This window comes from Tympanuchus pallidicinctus, unplaced genomic scaffold, assembly GCF_026119805.1.
Source record: "Tympanuchus pallidicinctus isolate F22 unplaced genomic scaffold, pur_lepc_1.0 scaffold57, whole genome shotgun sequence".
In the NCBI taxonomy this organism is placed as follows: Eukaryota; Metazoa; Chordata; class Aves; order Galliformes; family Phasianidae; genus Tympanuchus; species Tympanuchus pallidicinctus.
This window is the reverse complement of record NW_026294777.1, coordinates 428,221-444,925: the sequence shown is the minus strand read 5'-3', so window position 1 is coordinate 444,925 and position 16,705 is coordinate 428,221. Positions and strand designations below refer to the sequence as shown.

General features: G+C 61.3%; 1 protein-coding gene and 1 long non-coding RNA gene across 4 annotated transcripts in view; both read right to left on the bottom strand.

The window, feature by feature from the left end:
• Positions 1-55: 55 nt before the first annotated feature.
• SHANK3 (SH3 and multiple ankyrin repeat domains 3) overlaps positions 56-16,705 on the bottom strand; it is a 279,947-nt gene continuing 263,297 nt past the window's right edge. The window contains exons 17-20 of the mRNA XM_052705382.1: positions 11,367-11,502; positions 7,610-7,690; positions 1,317-1,444; positions 56-223 (exon numbers count right to left, since the gene is read on the bottom strand). Of these exons, the coding sequence (XP_052561342.1) occupies positions 56-223; positions 1,317-1,444; positions 7,610-7,690; positions 11,367-11,502 (513 nt within the window). The remainder of the gene's footprint in view (positions 224-1,316; positions 1,445-7,609; positions 7,691-11,366; positions 11,503-16,705) is intronic.
• LOC128091970 (uncharacterized) lies at positions 9,661-11,292 on the bottom strand. 3 transcript variants are annotated; one of them, XR_008211560.1, is made up of 4 exons: positions 11,173-11,292; positions 11,053-11,092; positions 9,973-10,092; positions 9,661-9,772 (listed from the first exon to the last, which is right to left on the bottom strand). It is a non-coding gene; the product is annotated as an uncharacterized LOC128091970 (long non-coding RNA). The 3 variants fall into 3 exon arrangements; XR_008211561.1 differs by lacking the exon at positions 11,053-11,092; XR_008211562.1 differs by lacking the exons at positions 11,053-11,092; positions 11,173-11,292 and adding an exon at positions 10,293-10,390.

Sequence of the window (16,705 nt, the reverse complement as noted above, 5' to 3'; positions counted from 1 at the left end):
TGAGTTCTTTATGGGGTCCCATTTTGAGACCTTCACGAGATCCCATTTTGAGACCTTAATGATGAGGGCTGAACTCCCTGTGGGTGTGGGACCCCTCGGGACCCCCGCATGCCTTACCTACAGATTTGGTCCTCGGGATCCCTTTGCGCAGTGACACGTGGGGTTTCTCAGCTCCTGCCAGGACCCCCGCGTGGGCCGCCATGCCCTGCCGCTCAAAGAGGGACTGCAAAGGAAAAAGAAGGAATTTCCATCCCGCACGTCGGTGAGAAGCAGCCGAAAGGAGACGACCCTCCTCCAGAGACCCCCATCGTCACCCAGACCCCATCCCTGCCCATCGCTGTCCTGCTCCAGCAGCCACCTCCATCCCCACAGAACCACAGAATGGTTTGCGTTGGAAGGGACCTCAAGGCTCACGAAGCTCCAACCCCCCACCAATGCAGGGCCCCCAACCTCCACGTTTAACGCTAAACCAGGCTGCCCAGGGCCCCATCCAACCTGGCCTCCAACACCTCCAGGGATGGACGGGGCATCACAGCCTCTCTGGCAGCTGTTCCAGCCCCTCCCCGCTCCCATAGCAAAGAACTTCCCCTCACATCCAACCTCCAGCTGCCCTCCCTCAGCTTCCAGCCGTTTCCCCTCGTCCTGCTGCCATCTCCCCTTTCCCCCCCCTTTGTTGCCCCCGTGCATTTGCAGGCTCAGTGCCCCGGGGCCCCCAGGCAGCTCGCTCTGCTAAGGACGGATGTGCAGGAGGCGCTGGGAGCCGCAGCCTTTCCCTTCGCACCGCTCGCATCCCCCCCACGTCCAGCCATGGATGCGGCTTCTCCTCAGCCCTCCTCTCGCTGCTCCTTCCTTCCTTCTCCGTTCCCCCCACCCGGGACCCCCCCCCTTTCCAGCTGACTCCCCTCCTGTCTGCAGGCTCCCTTCAGCTCCTGCAGCTGCACTCAGCTCACCCCCAGCTTCTCTTCTCCATGCTGAACAGCCCAGCTCCCTCAGCCTGTCTTTACATGGAGCTGCTGCAGCCCCTGCTCATCTTTGTGGCTGCTCTGCACCCTCTCCAACAGCTCCCTGTCTGTCTTGTATTTGGACCCCCAGCCCTGGACGCAGTGCTGCAGATGGAGCCTCATGAGGGCAGAGCAGAGGGGGACAATCACCTCCCTGTCCCTGCTGCCACCCCTTTGCTGATGAAGCCCAGGATTCCCCCCCCTCCCCGCCCTGTTCTCACCCCTCCCCACCTCCAGCCCCATTCCCTCCCCGCCTCCCTCCATCCCCCCCCCCTCCCTCCCGCCCCCAGCCCCCGGCGCAGCCCCCTCCCTCACACTGATCTCCGCCGGGGTGATGCGGCGACTCGTCGGGCGCTGTTTCACCGTGGCCGCCCGTGAATCCGCCTCCACGATGTCCGCCCTCAGCGCCGGTTCGGCGGCCGCCAGGATCTCGTCCAGTTTCTCTGCAACCCCAAACAGACGCGGGGCCGTCAGCGGGGGCCGCGGCAGAGGGGCGATTCCAACCCCCCCTCCCCCAACCCCGAGCCGAGCCGAGCCGAGCCGAGCCGAGCCGAGCCGAGCCGAGCCGAGCCGAGCCGAGCCGAGCCCACCGCCACGGCTGGGTACGGAGTGGGGAAGCGCTGCTCGGCCGCCCCCCGCCCCGCAGCTCCGTGGGTCTCAGGACCCCCACGGGATGGAGCCGGCAGCATCCGCTGCGATATTCGGAACCGGCGATGCTGCACTTTCTGATAATCGGAACCGGCGAAACGTGCGGTGCTTGTTCCGAATGAGACCGAACCTCCCGAACCGGGCGGACGGCTGCGTTGGGCAAAGCCCTCGGCCCAGAGCCCCCACCGAGCCCTGGAACTTTCATTGGGGTTGAGGGGAGGCCGGGGGGGGGGCTGCCTCCTCCCCGCTCCCATCCCCAGCGCTGCGCCCCGGCACCGGGCAGCCACGCACAGCAGCACCGGATGCCGACGTCCCAGCGGCCGGGACCCCACAGCGCCGTGCTGGGGGGCGCGGGCTGAGCCTTGGGGAGGCTCCGGCCCCACCGCAGCCGCCATCTCCGCACGACGTCCCCGCTACATTGCGGAACAGCCCCGGGAAGGGCCGTAGGCGGAACGCAGCGTGCGGGGAGCGGAGGAGCTGCGGGAGCCGCACGGGAACGCGGAGCCGCGGCCGGGACGGCAGCAACGCTCCGCCCGCTTCCATCCGCCTCGTTCTTCTGGTTCTGTTCTGTGTCCCTTCAGCGGCACCGGGGTGCCCTCTCGGGTGACCCCTCCAAGCTCCGGGCTGCAAGAAAGGACCGCGCCGGGGCACTGTGCGACATGGGGACGGCACAGCCCTCATTGCATGGCCTTAATGGCACAGCCCTGATGGCACAGCCTTAATGGCACAGCCTTAATGGCACAGCCCTGGTGGCACAGCCCTGATGGCACAGCCTTAATGGCACAGCCCTCATTGCACAGCCTTAATGGCACAGCCCTCATTGCATGGCCTTAATGGCACAGCCCTGATGGCACAGCCCTGATGGCACAGCCCCCATTGCACAGCCTTAATGGCACAGCCCTGATGGCACAGCCCTGATGGCACAGCCCCCATTGCACATCCTTAATGGCACAGCCCTGGTGGCACAGCCCTCATTGCACAGCCTTAATGGCACAGCCCTGATGGCACAGCCCCCATTGCACAGCCTTAATGGCACAGCCCGTATTGCAAGGCCTTACTGGCACAGCCCTCATTGCACAGCCTTAATGGCACAGCCTTAATGGCACAGCCCTGATGGAACAGCCCTGGTGGCACAGCCTTAATGGCACGGCCTTAATGGCACAGCCCTGATGGCACAGCCCCCACTGCACAGCCTTAATGGCACAGCCCGTATTGCAAGGCCTTAATGGCACAGCCCTCATTGCACAGCCTTAATGGCACAGCCCTGGTAGCACAGCCTTAATGGCACAGCCTTAAAGGCACAGCCCTGATGGCACGGCCTTGATGGCACAGCCCCCATTGCACAGCCTTAATGGCACAGCCCTGATGGCACAGCCCTCATTGCACAGCCTTAATGGCACAGCCCTGATGGCACAGCCCTGGTGGCACAGCCCTGGTGGCACGGCCTTAATCGCACAGCCCTCATTGCACAGCCTTAATGGCACAGCCCTGGTAGCACAGCCCTGGTGGCACAGCCTTAATGGCACAGCCTTAATGGCACAGCCCTGGTGGCACAGCTCTTGTGGCACAGCCCTGATGGCACAGCCCCCATTGCACAGCCTTAATGGCACAGCCCTGATGGCACAGCCCTGATGGCACAGCCCCCATTGCACAGCCTTAATGGCACAGCCCTGGTGGCACAGCCCTCATTGCACAGCCTTAATGGCACAGCCTTAATGGCACAGCCCTGATGGAACAGCCCTGGTGGCACAGCACTGGTGGCACGGCCTTAATGGCACAGCCCTGATGGCACAGCCCCCATTGCACGGCCTTAATGGCACAGCCCTCATTGCACAGCCTTAATGGCACAGCCTTAATGGCACAGCCCTGATGGCACAGCCCCCATTGCAAAGCCTTAATGGCACAGCCCGTATTGCAAGGCCTTAATGGCACAGCCCTCATTGCACAGCCTTAATGGCACAGCCCTGGTGGCACAGCCCTGGTGGCACAGCCTTAATGGCACAGCCCTGGTGGCACAGCCCTGATGGCACAGCCTTAATGGCACAGCCCTGATGGAACAGCCCTGGTGGCACGGCCTTAATCGCACAGCCCTCATTGCACAGCCTTAATGGCACAGCCCTGGTAGCACAGCCCTGGTGGCACAGCCTTAATGGCACAGCCTTAATGGCACAGCCCTGGTGGCACAGCCCTGGTGGCACAGCCTTAATGGCACAGCCTTAATGGCACAGCCCTGATGGCACAGCCCCCATTGCACAGCCTTAATGGCACAGCCCGTATTGCAAGGCCTTAATGGCACAGCCTTAATGGCACAGCCCTGATGGCACAGCCCTGGTGGCACGGCCTTACTGGCACAGCCCTCATTGCACAGCCTTAATGGCACAGCCTTAATGGCACAGCCCTGATGGCACAGCCCCCATTGCACGGCCTTAATGGCACAGCCCTGATGGCACAGCCCTGATGGCACAGCCTTAAAGGCACAGCCCTCATTGCACAGCCTTAATGGCACAGCCTTAATGGCACAGCCCTGATGGCACAGCCCCCATTGCACGGCCTTAATGGCACAGCCCTGATGGCACAGCCCTGATGGCACAGCCTTAAAGGCACAGCCCTCATTGCACAGCCTTAATGGCACAGCCTTAATGGCACAGCCCTGATGGCACAGCCCCCATTGCACGGCCTTAATGGCACAGCCCTGATGGCACAGCCCCCATTGCACGGCCTTAATGGCACAGCCCTGATGGCACAGCCCTGATGGCACAGCCTTACTGGCACAGCCCTCATTGCACAGCCTTAATGGCACAGCCTTAATGGCACAGCCCTGATGGCACAGCCCTCATTGCACAGCCTTAATGGCACAGCCCTGGTGGCACAGCCCCCATTGCACAGCCTTAATGGCACAGCCCTGATGGCACAGCCTTAATGGCACAGCCCTGGTGGCACAGCCCTGATGGCACAGCCTTAATGGCACAGCCCTGGTGGCACAGCCTTAATGGCACAGCCCGTATTGCACAGCCTTAATGGCACAGCCTTAATGGCACAGCCCTGGTGGCACAGCCCCCATTGCACAGCCCTGGTGGCACAGCCTTAATGGCACAGCCCCCATTGCACAGCCCCCATTGCACAGCCTTAATGGCACAGCCCGTATTGCAAGGCCTTAATGGCACAGCCTTAATGGCACAGCCCTGATGGCACAGCCCTGATGGCACAGCCTTAATGGCACAGCCTTAATGGCACAGCCCTGATGGCACAGCCCTGATGGCACAGCCTTAATGGCACAGCCCCCATTGCACAGCCTTAATGGCACAGCCCTGGTGGCACAGCCTTAATGGCACAGCCTTAATGGCACAGCCCTGATGGCACAGCCCCCACTGCACGGCCTTAATGGCACAGCCCTCATTGCACAGCCTTAATGGCACAGCTTTAATGGCACAGCCTGGTGGCACAGCCCTGGTGGCACTGCTCTAACGGCACAGCCCCGATGGCCTCCTGCCGTTGACCCAGAGCAGGAGACACCTGCAGAGCCGCCACCTGAATGCTGCTCCTGCAGGGGAGGTCAGGGAGGCGCCTGCTGTCCCTGCCGGTGAGACCCCGGAGCTGCGCTGGGGTCGGCAGAGCGCCGGGCAACATTTCAGCTCCAAAAAGCGGTCAGCACTGCGCAGCCACCCAGGGCAGAAGGGTCTCCCCATCCCCAGGGGGGGGGTTCAAATCCATGGGGACGCGGCACTCGGGGTGGGTTGGGGTCGGACTGGTGACCCCAGAGGTCTTTTCCAGCCTTGACGGCCGTGGTTCCTCCCCCCCTCGGGACGCAGCCCCGCGCTCGGCGCTGCCGGCACAGCCGTGCGACGAGCTTTTGTTCTCCACACCCTGCGGCCCATTGCAGCTCCCAGCCTCGGTGGGAACCTCTCCACTTTGCACCGTCCCTCGTGCAAAAGCTTCACAAGCCAACCCGCACCACATCCAGCTTCCCCCCAGCACCGGGCGCTCAGCCTGCCGCCAGCCACCTCTATCCCAAAGCTCCTCGCCCCAGCCTCGCTCTGCCTCCTCCCCATCAGCCTCCCCCCCTCCTCCCCCCCCCCCGGGGGTCCCCACGGCTGGGGCTGGGGGACGGGCCGAGCCCCGGGATGTGCAGTTTCACTCACCCCCTTTTCTTCTCCGCATGGAGGCTTGGAATCAAGAAACAAAACAAGACGTGAATGGCATGCACAGTTCTGCTCCCGTCCCAGCTCTACCTGCTCTGTCCTGACCTCGACCCCGCGCTGCCGGCCTGAAACCCATCGCGGTGAGGAGAGCTGTGAGCCACCCTCCGACCCCCCCCCACCCCAAACAGCTCCTCCGGGGCTGCGGGACGGGATCAGCTGGGCCGGGGGGCGGGCACAGCGTGCAGCACCAAGGGCTCGCTACGTGCAGGACGGGGACGGGCTTCGGGGAGAAGAGGCGGCGACCGTCCCCACGTCCCCTGCATCGGAATGCAGAGCTGCCCCCAGCGCTGCGTTCTGTCCCCTCTTCCCCCCCCCCCCCCCCCGGCCCGGCTCCGAGCCACCCGAACGGCGGAAGGAGGCAAAGAAAGCGGGGAACGCTGCCAAGGCCGCACGCCCGGCTCCCGGGGGCACCGAGGGGGCGTAAAGGCACGGCGATGCGAAAACCTCGGGGGGTGTGGGGGGGGGGAACCTCAGGGCTCGGCCTTTCCCGCAGCCGCGCTCGCACACCGCGCACAGCACGCCGTGCCACGGGGCGAGGCGAAGCGCTGCACCTCCTGCACCCGCACCCCTCCAACCCCCTCCCCCCAGCGGTGCGGAACTGCCCCAGGAGGAGGAACCGGGGACGGAGGGAACGTCAACCCCGGGGGGCTGCGCGGTGTTTTGTGCCGAGGGAACGGCAAAGAATGCGCCGCTCTGCGTCCCCGCCTGATGGCCGCAGCCCAGCGCAGCGCCTGCGGGGCCGGGGGCGCAGGGAGAGGTGAAAACAAAGCACGGAATGAATCGCAGCGCGCTCCCCTCATCGCCAGGGAGGGGAGGGAACGGGGGGGCTCCAGGGGGCTCCCCCCGGGCAGGGCAACGTGCGGCACCCGTGCACGACACGGCCGCGCACAGAGACTTCAATGCAAGCAGCAAAGCCGGGGCCGGGTCCCTCTGCTCAACCCGCGTGTATCGCAGCTCCGGGCTGCTCCGACCAGCGGAGGAGACCCCCAGGCACCGCTCAGCGCCGACAGGAGGGCAGCGCTGCAGCCCCTGAACCAACAGCACACCCTGCGGCGCCCCATGGCGCAGGGATGGTGAGAACCGCGGGGTGCAAAGGGGGAGATGTGGGGGGAAGGAGGGGAGGGGGGTGAGTGGGGTGGGGGAGGTTACCAACACGAGGGAGAGCGAAGAGCTTCGTCACGGGGTGCACGGATGTGGGGATGGAGGGAGGGGGTGGAGAGAGCACAGAGATGGAGCTGTGAGCTGCGGTGCCAAAGCAGCTGGAGCCGTGGGCAGGACGCTTCGTGGCAGCGAATGTGTGAGTGTGTGTGTGCAAGGGGAGGCGGCAGCGGGGGGGTCCTGGCACAGAGCAGTGCGGGTGCCGGGTGCCCCATCCCTGGAAGCGTCCGAGGCCACGGCAGGGCCCTGATGGAGGGGGGGGGGGGGGGGGGGGGAGGCACGCAGCCCCACGGCAGAGGTAGGAGCGGGGGCTCCCATCCAACCCCAACCATTCCGTGGTTCTATCACCTGTAAGGTCTCCACCAGCCCAGCCGTGCCGCAGCTCTGAGCCGGCAAGGAGGCGGGCAGCCCGACGGGGGGGAGGAGGGGGGTCTGAGCCCGCAGGGACCCCCTGCCCCATCCCGACGAGCTGGAACGGCTCCGCGCGGCGCCATGCTCCTTCCCGCCCTCCCCCCAACACAGCACCGGGAGCACAAGGGCCGGATGCTGCGTGCGCCCACCCGATGTGCGCCCACCCGCGCCGCCCCCCGCCCCGCCGCTCACCCAGCTCCTCCAGCTCAGCCGTCATGGATTTGGACCGCAGCGTCAGCGTGGTGCTGGGCGCCCTCTTGGGAGGCGGCGGAGCTGAAAGGAAGAGAGACGGCATTTTGCACTTCTTGTCCAGGAACTTACGCGGCGTGGCCAGGTGAAGGTGCCACTTCTTCTCCACCGCCTGGATCTCCTCGTACTCGCGGGACGAGGAATCGCACTGCTGCAGGATTTTATTGAGGCTGCGCGTGGAGGCGAACTTCTTCATCGTGTTGGTGGTGCGGGGCCGGGCCGGGCCGGGGGGCTGCACGCTGCCCGGCTCCGCCGCCCTCAGCGCAGCGCGGTCCGGTTCACATCCCCGGCTTCGCCCCGTGCCTGGCGACGGGGCCTCGGCCCTCGGCTCACGGCTTCGGCGGCTGCGGCCCCTCCGCGTGCGCCATGGGCGGGGGGAACAGAAGAGGCGAGTCCGGAGCTCAGCTCAGTCCTTCATCCCCGGCGCGGCCCCCCGCCGATCGCGGCAGCCACCCTCCGCTCCTCCGCCGGATCCGGGCTCCGCCGCCCTAACGCAGCTCTGGGGGGGGGCGGCTCCTCGCTGGGCACGGGGCGGGCGCCGGGGGTCCCCCGTCCGGGCCGGTTGCCCTCGGGCTCTCCATGCCCGGACCCACGGCGCAGGGACGCGTGGAAGGAAGGCTGCTCCTCTCCGCCCGGCGCCTCCTCCTCGCTCGCGCGGTGACAATACCGGATTGAGTCCTGGATTCAACGCTCAGGCATTGCCATGGCAACCGGAGCTCCGGGCTCGTGCTGCCGCCGCATCAGAGACCCCAACCGGGGCGGATTCGAGGGGAAAACACGGCCCCACGCCGGGCTCCGCGCCTCCGGCACCCGCAGGAGCGCATCCCCGGCTGCAAGGAAGGCTGCGGCTCCTCCGGGAGGGCAGCGCGGGGCTGGGGCTCGGCTACGGGGCTGCGAGCGGCAGAGCAGCGGCAGCGCGGGGCTCCCCGCACGGGCTCAGAGCCTCGGACCCCCCCCAGGGCTCACACTTTGTGATGCGATGCAGCGCTCAAGGTCTGCCTCCTCCCTGCTCTCCGAGTGACCCCCCCCGGCGCCCAGAAACGCCGCTGCCCACTGAGAGTGGGGGTGGGCAGGGAGAGCCCCCCGATCTGCCCCTGCTGCACCCCTCCGGCTGTGCCCACAACAGCTGCCCCCCACCCCGGGATGGCGTCCCTCTGTCCCCCTCTGGGTGAGGGTCTCACCTCTGCCCTCAGTGCCTGGGGGCGATGGGGAGAAGACCCTGACGCCCCACGTGCACAACCAGGGTCAGTTCTGTGCCCCAGCACCCCCAGACCCCGAACCAGGGGCAGCTCTGTGTCCCAACAGCCCCAGACTCCAAAGCACGGGAAGCTCTGTGCCCCCAACACCCCCAGACCCTGAACCAGGGGCAGTTCTACACCCTGACACCCTCATACCCCAAACCAGGGGCAGTTCTGCATCCTGACATCCTCGTACCCCAAACTAGGGGCAGCTCTACACCCTGACACCCCCAGACCCCAAACCAGAGGCACCTCTGTGCTCCAACACCCCCATACTCCAAACCAGGGGCAGTTCTACACCTTGACACCATCATACCCCAAACTGGGGGCAGTTCTACAGCCTGACACCCTCGTACCCCAAACCAGGAGCAGTTCTACACCCTGACACCATCCTACCCCAAACCAGGGGCAGTTCTACACCCTGACACCTTCATACCCCAAACCAGGGGCAGTTCTGCATCCTGACACCCTTGTACCCCAAATCAGGAGCAGTTCTGCACCCTGACACCCTCATACCCCAAACCAGAGGCACCTCTGTGCTCCAACACCCCCATACTCCAAACCAGGGGCAGTTCAGCATCCTGACACCCTCCTACCCCAAACCAGGGGCAGTTCTGCACCCTGACACCCTCATACCCCAAACCAGGAGCAGTTCTACACTCTGACACCTTCATACCCCAAACCAGGGGCATTTCTGCATCCTCACACCCTCATACCCCAAACCAGGGGCAGTTCTGCATCCTCACACCTTCATACCCCAAACCAGGGGCAGTTCTGCATCCTCACACCCTTGTACCCCAAACCAGGGGCAGTTCTGCACCCTGACACCCTCATACCCCAAACCAGGGGCAGTTCTACACCCTGACACCTTCATACCCCAAACCAGGGGCACCTCTGTGCTCCAACACCCCCATACTCCAAACCAGGGGCAGTTCTGCACCCTGACACCCTCATACCCCAAACCAGGGGCAGTTCTGCACCCTGACACCCTCATACCCCAAACCAGGGGCAGTTCTACACTCTGACACCTTCATACCCCAAACCAGGGGCAGTTCTGCATCCTCACACCTTCATACCCCAAACCAGGGGCAGTTCTGCATCCTCACACCCTCGTACCCCAAACCAGGGGCAGTTCTGCACCCTGACACCCTCATACCCCAAACCAGGGGCAGTTCTACACCCTGACACCTTCATACCCCAAACCAGGGGCACCTCTGTGCTCCAACACCCCCATACTCCAAACCAGGGGCAGTTCTGCACCCTGACACCCTCATACCCCAAACCAGGGGCAGTTCTGCACCCTGACACCCTCATACCCCAAACCAGGAGCAGTTCTACACTCTGACACCTTCATACCCCAAACCAGGGGCAGTTCTGCATCCTCACACCTTCATACCCCAAACCAGGGGCAGTTCTGCATCCTCACACCCTCGTACCCCAAACCAGGGGCAGTTCTGCACCCTGACACCCTCATACCCCAAACCAGAGGCAGTTCTACACCCAGACACCTTCATACCCCAAACCAGGGGCAGTTCTACACCCTGACACCCTCATACCCCAAACCAGGGGCAGTTCTACACCCTGACACCCTCATACCCCAAACCAGGGGCAGTTCAGCATCCTGACACCCTCATACCCCAAACCAGGGGCAGTTCTACACCCTGACACCCTCATACCCCAAACCAGGGGCAGTTCTGCACCCTGACACCCTCATACCCCAAACCAGAGGCAGTTCTGCATCCTCACACCCTCGTACCCCAAACCAGGGGCAGTTCTGCATCCTCACACCCTCATACCCCAAACCAGGGGCAGTTCTGCATCCTCACACCTTCATACCCCAAACCAGGAGCAGTTCTACACCCTGACACCTTCATACCCCAAACCAGGGGCAGTTCTGCATCCTCACACCCTCATACCCCAAACCAGGGGCAGTTCTGCATCCTCACACCTTCATACCCCAAACCAGAGGCAGTTCTGCATCCTCACACCCTCGTACCCCAAACCAGGGGCAGTTCTGCACCCTGACACCCTCATACCCCAAACCAGGGGCAGTTCTGCATCCTCACACCTTCATACCCCAAACCAGAGGCAGTTCTGCATCCTCACACCCTCGTACCCCAAACCAGGGGCAGTTCTGCACCCTGACACCCTCATACCCCAAACCAGGGGCAGTTCTACACCCTGACACCTTCATACCCCAAACCAGGGGCAGTTCTGCACCCTGACACCCTCATACCCCAAACCAGAGGCAGTTCTGCATCCTCACACCCTCGTACCCCAAACCAGGGGCAGTTCTACACCCTGACACCCTCGTGCCCCAACACCCCCAAACCAGGGGCAGCTCCGTGCTGCAGAGGTTTACCTGCCCACAGGAGCGTGACGCGCACAGCTCTGCAGCCCCCTCTGCCCCCAGCACCCCCCGGCTCAGCCCCCCCGACCCCAGCACAGCCCCCTCCACCTACCCTTCTTCCGAACGACCTCTTCTGACTCAGGCTTGCGGCTGACGGAGACGACCTTCATCACCAGGTGGTTCCCCCCCTGGCGGATCAGCGACACCACCTGCTTGTGCCCCACCTTCACCACGTTGACTCCGTTCACCTGGGCACAAAGAGAAACGCAGCCGTGGGCAGCGGCACCGGGGCGGATGGGTCGGCATCTCTGCTCCTCCCCGCGTGGCTGCATGCACGAAACCCAGCCAGGGGCTGCACGGCACCCCGAGCTCCTCTGTGAGCATCTGGAGAGGGGATGGAACAGCTGGGCTGGGTTGCAGATGGAGGAGCTGCCTTCGTCTCCAAACCCGGGGTGAAATAAGAGGGGCAGGCTGGCACGTTTTGGCACCGAGTTTCGCAGCGGGCTGCGCGTCCCAGGGCTGACAGCACTCTTGAAGTGAGATAATTTAGGGATGGCAAATAAGGGAGGAGTGATTGACTACGAAGAACAAAAGCATTTCTGTGTTGGCACTTGCGCTATTATTCGGGCTGCCAGGAGTGAAAGGTGTTGGCAGCGTTTGGGATGCCCGTGCTCCATCGATTTCGTCTCCCTGATTTCAAGACCAGAAGTTGGTCTTGAAACCACGTGGATATAAAGAGGCCTCGGGTCTCTGCTCAACACCAGGAGATGAAGAATTTAAGCCCCACCGCCGCACGTTTGCTCCAGCTGTTCAGTAACTGCCACTGCTTGAAAGAAAAAGCAACAGGAAAAAAACCTACAGCGACAGTTCCCCCCCCTGCTCCTGTATGGAACAGCCATGAGATCAGTGCTCACGTGCTGCTCTTTGTGCTGCCCTCGCTGCACAGCACCCCTCAGCACCAGCACTGCCTCTGCGCCCGGCGCTGGAAGCACCGTGGGGCAAAAGATGGGGCTGCGCCCCGTGCTGCAGGTTTGGGCACCTTAAGAATGTTCCTTTTTTGTCTCTTCTGACCCTTAAGGAGCTTCCATTAATGCTGTCAGAGCAGCCTGCACTGCTGTTGTTTACATAATTAGAGGTATGTGGGTTATTGTGGCACACAGTCATCTGTGCTGGGCTGTCCCAGCAGTTCCCAGCCTGCCTGGAACTGGGGAGCCCCACGTTGGGCTCAATGCTGCAGCTGAGCCCCCCCTGCCCTGCTGGCCACGCTCTGTGCAGCACACCCTGGGAATCCAATGGCCTTCTGGGCCACCAAGGCACACAGCTGGCTCGTGGCCGACACCTGGTCCAACTTTGGTCAACCACTGGTCAACTAGTTGTCAACCACTGGTCAACTATTGGTCAGTCATTGGTCAACTGTTGGTCAATTGTTGGTCAACCATTGGTCTACTATTGGTCAACCATTGGTCAATTGTTGGTCAATTGTTAGTCAATCGTTGGTCAACCATTGGTCAACTGTTGGTCAACCGTTGGTCAATTGTTGGTCAACCATTGCTCTACCATTGGTCAACCATTGGTCAATTGTTGGTCAATCGTTGGTCAACCATTGGTCAACTGCTGGTCAATTGTTAGTCAATCGTTGGTCAACCATTGGTCAATTGTTGGTTAGTCACTGGTCAACTGCTGGTCAATCGTTGGTCAGCTGTTGGTCAACCATTGGTCAACCACTGGTCAACCAGTGGTCAAACGTTGGTCAACCGTTGATCAACTGTTGGTCAACCGTTGGTCAGCCATTGGTCAATTGTTGGTCAACCACTGGTCAACTGCTGGTCAACCGTTGGTCAGCCATTGGTCAATTGTTGGTCAACCACTGGTCAACTGCTGGTCAACCGTTGGTCAATTGTTGGTCAACCATTGGTCAATTGTTGGTCAACCACTGGTCAACTGCTGGTCAACCGTTGGTCAACTGTTGGTCAACCATTGGTCAACCACTGGTCAACCACTGGTCAAACGTTGGTCAACCGTTGGTCAACCACTGGTCAACTGTTGGTCAGCCATTGGTCAATTGTTGGTCAACCGTTGATCAATGGCTGGTCAACTGTTGGTCAAGAGTTGGTCAACCATTGGTCAACCGTTGGTCAAGTGTTCGTGAACCACCAGGTCCTTCTCCTCACAGCTCCCTTCCAGCACCATCAGCCCCCAGCCTGCACTGATCCACGCCTTGTTCCTCCCCAGGTGCAGGACCCTGCAGTTGCCCGTGTTGAATTCTGATGCTCTACAACATTCAAGAGAGCCCTGAGCAGCAGCAGGTCTGGGAGCAGCCCAGCAGAGGCCACCAGAAGAGGCAGCCAGGGCTGAGCTCTTATGGGCAGCTGCCCATCAGGGCCCCTCATTCAGGAAACCGCACTCGTTTTGTACAACGTGGGCTTTGTAGTAAACAAAGCCTCACAAAAATCTACACTACACCTAAACAGAGATCCTTATCAAACAAATCCGATGCCTCCAAGAATGAAATCACGTCCGTTCCGTGAGATTTTATGGTGTTCATTATATTTCACTCCTTAGATTTCCATCAGCTGCCTTCACTACCAGCGCGCCGCCGTCAGGGACGGCCTCTGCCCCTCCCCAGCTCTGCCAGCCCCTGGCATCCCCCAGCATCCTACAGTGAAAAAATACCCAAACTGAACAATCACCACCTGGGAGATGCTGACAGCTTCGGTTACTAATGGTGCGGAAAATATTTCATCATCTGCATGTGATACGTGCACATCGCCCTGCTCCTTTCCAAATAAAGAAACAGACATGCTGACAGAACACGCCAGTGCTGTTTCATTTTTTAATCATCCCAACAACTCAGGCCATCCTGCAGGGCAGCCGCTCTCCTGTTTTTTAGGTTACTCTGACACAGAGGTGCAGGAGTGGGGCATCCCGACCCTGCGCCGAGAGGTGGGAGCTCAGCCCCTCCTCCAGCAGTTATGGCACAGCCTGAGCGTCCCCAGGAGAGCTGGGGCACATCTGCTGGGGCCCTGCATGTCCCCGTGCTCCCAGTGCTCTGCTTGGCTGCTGGAGCTTCAGGGGACAGATGGGAAACGTGGATTTTCAGCTGTTTGTGTCTCCCTGTGATCAGGGATGAGGGAAACACGAAGCTGGGAGGAAGAGCCCATCTGCTGGAGGGCAGGAAGGCCCTACAGAGGGGTCCAGGATGCACTGATGGGTTGAGACCAACGGGGTGAAGTTCAACCCAATGCTGGGTCCTTCACTTGGGTCACACCAACCCCCATCCCTGGGGGTGTTCCAGAACCACGGGGAGCTTGGGAACAAGGTTAGTGGGCATGGTGGGATGGGTTGGGGTTGGACTGGGGATCTTAGAAGCAGTGGTTGACCCCACGGAGTTGATCCCGTAGAGTTCAGTTGGGTGGTGGTTGACCCCGTAGGGTCACCCCTGACCCCGCAGGGTTTGGTTGGCTGGTGGCTGATCCCATAGGGTTGACCCCACAATGTTGGTTGGGTCGTGGAGGACACCTCATTTTTTTCCAACCTTCACGATTCTTTGATCACAGAATCACAGAATCACAAGGTTGGAAACGACCTACAAGATCATCCAGTCCAACCGTCTCCTCATCACCATTGCCACCACCAGCACTAAAACGTATCATGATGCTACAATTCAACCCATAAAAGGTACCAAGCTTTTGCCCAACGTGTTTCAAACACACCCGTGGATGGGGCACTGCTAAAAATCCTCCAGGGCAAACTCAGAGTGCCCCGCACAGCTCCACTCTGCCTACAGGTATTCCTAGGCTGCAGAAGCCCCCACCTTTAAGGAGGGTGGAAAGGATGGCCCAGGGAACTCCCAACCTGCCAGCATCTCCTCTGTGCTGGGGAAAAGCGTGGGGCAGAAGCTCCTGGAAGCTGCGCTAAGAAAGAGAGGGAGGTGATAGGGGACAACCAGCACAGCTGCACCAAGGCTGGGTCCTGCCCGACCAACCCATGGATGCCGTGAAGGTGTCACTGCACCAGCAGGAGGGAGAAGGGCTGCTGATGTCATCTGGATTAGCGAAGCCTTGGACGTGGCCCCCATAAGCACAGAGATTTGGTGCAAGGCTCCGCGCCAGCATCGTGCTGGGTAGAGGGGGGCAGAGGGGCTCAGGGGGAGCTCAGCGCTGTGCCACTGGGGAAAGGAGGCTGGAGTGAAGGAGGGGTTGGTCTCCATCCGCAGGGAATGGGGATGGGATGGGAGGGGATGGGCTCAGGGTGCAACGGGGAGGGTTGGAATTGGGAACAACCTGTGCTGCAAAGAGCCGTCAGCACTGCACAGCTGCCCAGGGCAGCGGGGAGCCCCCATCCCTGGGGGTGTTCAGTGAGCACAGGGATGTGGCACTGGGGGACGTGGGCAGTGGGGAAGCATTGGTGGTGGGTGGATGGTGGGACTAGATGATCTTAGAGGTCTTTTCCAAACGATTCTGTGATTCTACGACTCTAACATGGAGCAATGCAGGGAGAGGGGCTGCATGCATGGGTAAACCCAACACAGAGCTGAACAGTAAAAGGAAGAACTCCATCTGAAGCGCTTTCAGCCCATCTGTGCCCTCCTGGAGACTTGAGACACTCAGTGCCATCATGGAGAGCAGATGACAGAGGTTCTGGTGAACAGAACCACATCTGTACTGAGCCGTAAGTTGCAACTGCCGTGCTGTGCTGTCACTTCTGCTGGTGCCATAAATTACATGTACTGCTAAATCAAAGCCCTGTGTAACGGGCCCCGTCTCCGGAGAGTTGTGGGGCCATAAGAAAACAGTGCCCAGCTTCCCTGGGAGCTGCTCCCTGCTGCACACGGTGGGTTGAATTCCAACAATTCCTGTGACACAAACCTGGGTGCAGCACCTCTGGCTGTTGCACAGCTTCTGAGACAATTTCTTCCTCGTGGAACTGCCACCTCTGCGGTGCTCAGTGCGCACTCAGGGGTCCCAGCACGGTGCCATGGTCAATCGTTGGCCAACTGTTGGTCAACCATTGGCCAACTACTGGTCAACTGTCGGACAACTTTGGTTAACCACTGGCCAACCACTGGTCAACTGTCGGCCAACTGTTGGTCAACTGCTGGCCAATCACTGGTCAACTGTCAGCCAACTGTTGGTCAACCATTGGCCAACCACTGGTAAACTGTTGGCCAACTGTTGGTCAACTGCTGGCCAATCACTGGTCAACTGTTGGCCAACTGTTGGTCAACCATTGGCCAACCACTGGTCAATTGTTGGCCAATTGTTAGTCAACTGCTGGCCAACCACTGGTCAACTGTTGGCCAATTGTTGGTCAACTGCTGGCCAACCACTGGTCAACTGTTGGCCAACTGTTAGTCAACTGCTGGCCAGCCACTGGTCAACTGTTGGCCAACTGTTGGTCAACCATTGGCCAACCACTGATCAACTGTTGGTCAACCATTGGCCAACCACT